General features: G+C 47.1%; 1 protein-coding gene across 2 annotated transcripts in view; it reads right to left on the bottom strand.

The window, feature by feature from the left end:
- Positions 1 to 1,238: 1,238 nt before the first annotated feature.
- LOC123999965 (noelin-2-like) overlaps positions 1,239 to 3,293 on the bottom strand; it is a 119,764-nt gene continuing 117,709 nt past the window's right edge. For both annotated transcript variants that reach the window (XM_046306024.1, XM_046306023.1), the window contains exon 6: positions 1,239 to 2,459. In XM_046306024.1, the coding sequence (XP_046161980.1) occupies positions 1,785 to 2,459 (675 nt within the window). In that variant the 3' untranslated portion in view covers positions 1,239 to 1,784. The remainder of the gene's footprint in view (positions 2,460 to 3,293) is intronic.

Genomic DNA, 3,293 nt, shown 5'->3' with positions numbered 1-3,293 from the left:
AGACCTTGTCATGAAACACAGCCTCTCTTAGTGGACTGTCCATCAGGGGGTGCTTCCAAAATGGCACCCTATTGCCTATGAAGTACACTACTTTGGACCAGAGCTCTATGGGGTGCACTTTTATTAGGGAACAGTGTGCCGTTTCAAGCGCAGCTGGGAGTAACCATACCGTAATAAAAGCGGTTTTCTTTCTTTCCATTAATTTTCTATGAGACCAATACTCTGTGGGAGATACGGCCTGTGTTATCCTCCATGCTGAATTAGATTGATTTGTGTCTACGTGAGGTCTCAAAGGAAAACTATTGAGACAGGTCCTTTGTGTTTTGTGTTCATCGTCTGAGTTTTCGTATTGTCCTGCGTTCCCACGCGTCCTTCTGCTAGTGAAATGTCAGCCTTGCTCTTGTCTGTGAACTCATCAGGGTCCTGGACAGCATGAAGGCTGACCGATAGAAAGGTCACCTACCAGAGAATCAGATCACCATGGTAACCCAGGGCTACCCCTCACCACCTCATCCTCCTGTTTTATTCTCCTGGGTCTCTTCTAAAAAGAGATCTGATCTCGTCTCAACCTGTATAAATGAATAAAATGAAAGGAGAATTGTCTCTATCCAAACTCCTCTGCCTTTCAGAGATAAACCTGAAATGAAATAAAGATATTTTGTTGGGAGTTTTGTTTTATGTGTCATTGAATAAACAGGAACACAGTGAAAAGGTCACTGTTTATGCAGGTGGTGTCATACTGAGTGTGCACTCTGTTTGTCTATTGTAGTGCAGCGGGGGCTGGAGAAGAGCACTTTTAAAGAGATGGAGATGCCAAATGCAAACAACAACTGGCGTCAGTGTTGCCTGGGGGCTCAGGTCTCTGCCTCAATGCTAATGTTGTCACATTTATCGTTACAATTTTCACATCTCTCTCTCGCTCTCACACTCTCCAATCCCTTCACACCTCTTTCCTTTTCATCCATACTGTTTATGACCACTCTTGTTCTTTCACGGGCAGATCACCTTGGAAACAACAACATTGAGGCTGTATTCAAATGTTGAGATCTTCAGGTAGTGAGAGCTCAAGATGGACATGTTATTGTTGTTTCTTCCGTCCCGTTAGGATGATTATTGAAGGAAATGGAGCTTTCATAATGAAAATCAATTAAAAATGAGCTATTTCAGCTCTCAAAGAGAATAATGGTGGACGCACTCTATTCAAGAGGCAGGAGCCACAATAAAGGACAACGTTTGAAATGGTAAAGGTTGATGTTTATTTCTCATCACAAATAAAAAGAACCATGCTTACTCATCACAGAAAAGAAAATCAGAAAGTCTCGCCCAGTCTATATATTTACTGACCTTGCTGTCGGAGTGTATTTTTTTCTGAATGAATAACAGCAGTCTATGAAGAAGATTGAAATGCTTTAAAAAAAGTCCAAGCCTCCTTCCGTTCGTCCATCTGCCAGCCCCCCCCCCCCCCCCCTCTCCATAACAGCATTATAGTTTTGTTGTGTGTTCGGTCTGACTCTGCCTCTGTGTTAGCCTGGTCCCAGATCTGTGCTATCTTTTCAACACATATGGTCAATGTCACACTAGGAGTTGTCAAGACAGCACAACAGACCCGAGACCAGGCTAGCTCGGGGTGTCTCTGGAGGCTTGTGAACGGAGGACGGCTCATAGCAATGACTGGAATGGAATCAATGGAATGCTTGTTTGATATCGTTCCATTCATTCCATTCTGAAACATTACAATAGGCCCGTCCTCCGATGTAAAATGACACCAGCCACCCCTGGTGTCTCTAGTCCCCAGCGGTCTTAATGACCTGGAACAGAGTGACGTTGTAGAGCACCTGGTGTCCGTTGTTCCAGGTGTACAGCACCCTCTCCCTGGGGTTATAGTCCATCATGGAGATGTGGGAGTACTGGTTATGGAAGGGGATGTCTGTGTACTCGTAGCTAGAGGAGTTGGTGTAGTAGGCGAAGTAGATCTTAGCCCCGGCCAGGTGGGAGTTGGTGACGTACAGCGTGCTACAGATCATGAAAGACTCTCCGGCGCTGCGCTTGGGGAACCCTGTGTCCCACGTCTGCAGCACCTCCAGGCTCTGCGGCTCCAGGCGGCTGATGACGATGTTGCCGGCGTTGGGGATGGTGGTGTAGACGGCCCACAGGCCGTTCTCGTCTGCCATCAGGTCGATGTCTGAGGAGCCTCCCCAGGAGTAGGGGAAGGTGTTGTTGTAGCCGGCCCCACTGAGACTGCGCTGCACCAGAACACTGCGGGACCTGAAGTGGTACTTGATGATGATGTTGCTCTGGTACTTGTTGTAGTACAGGGAGCCGTTGTAGACCACGTGGCCGGTCCCCGCCCAGGGATGGGGCAGCAGGTGCTGAACGAAATTCTGGCCTTTCATGAAGTCGTTTAGGGTGCGGTACTCCAGGACACGACGACCTTTAAAGTAGCCATCCATGGACCACACCTAGAGAGAGAGAGAGAAAGAGAGAGAGAGAGTGAGAGAGAGAGTGAGAGAGAGAGTGTGAGAGAGAGTGTGAGAGAGAGTGAGTGTGAGAGTGAGTGTGAGTGTGAGAGAGAGAGTGAGAGAGAGAGTGAGTGTGAGTGTGAGAGAGAGAGAGAGAGAGAGAGAGAGAGAGAGAGAGAGAGAGAGAGAGAGAGAGAGAGAGAGAGTATAAGAGTGAGAGAGAGAGAGAGAGAGAGAGAGAGAGAGAGAGAGAGAGAGAGAGAGAGAGAGAGAGAGAGAGAGAGAGAAGAGAGAAGAGAAGAAGAGAAAGAAAGAAAGAAAGAAAGAAAGAAAGAAAGAAAGAAAGAAAGAAAGAAAGAGAGAGAGAGAGAGAGAGAGAGAGAGAGAGAGAAAGTAAACAGTGATAATGTCGTGCTCCATTACATCAGAGGTGTCTGATCTTCAGTGGAGTGTCAGTGTGGTCTTTCTTCCTGCTTAACCTGCCTACGGCGGTGCCCTGAGCTAAGTGTGTGTGTGTTCATACAAGCGTGTGTAGGTGTGTGCATGTGTGTACATGTACGTGTGTTTGTGTGGTGTACATGCAGTGCGTACAGTGCTAACGATCTCCTGTGTGTGTGTGTGTGTGTGTGTGTGTGTGTGTGTGTGTGTGTGTGTGTGTGTGTGTGTGTGTGTGTGTGTGTGTGTGTGTGTGTGTGTGTGTGTGTGTGTGTGTGTGTGTGTGTGTGTGTGTGTGTGTGTGTGTGTGTGTGTGAACATGTTAGGTGTCTGGTTAGACTGTAAACTCTCCTTCCAGACCCATATCAAACATCTCCAATCCAAAGTTAAATCTAGAAT

The sequence above is a fragment of the Oncorhynchus gorbuscha genome, linkage group LG16 (assembly GCF_021184085.1).
Source record: "Oncorhynchus gorbuscha isolate QuinsamMale2020 ecotype Even-year linkage group LG16, OgorEven_v1.0, whole genome shotgun sequence".
Lineage (NCBI taxonomy): Eukaryota > Metazoa > Chordata > Actinopteri > Salmoniformes > Salmonidae > Oncorhynchus > Oncorhynchus gorbuscha.
Note: the sequence above shows the minus strand (reverse complement) of the source record. Positions and strands in the feature narration are given on the sequence as shown.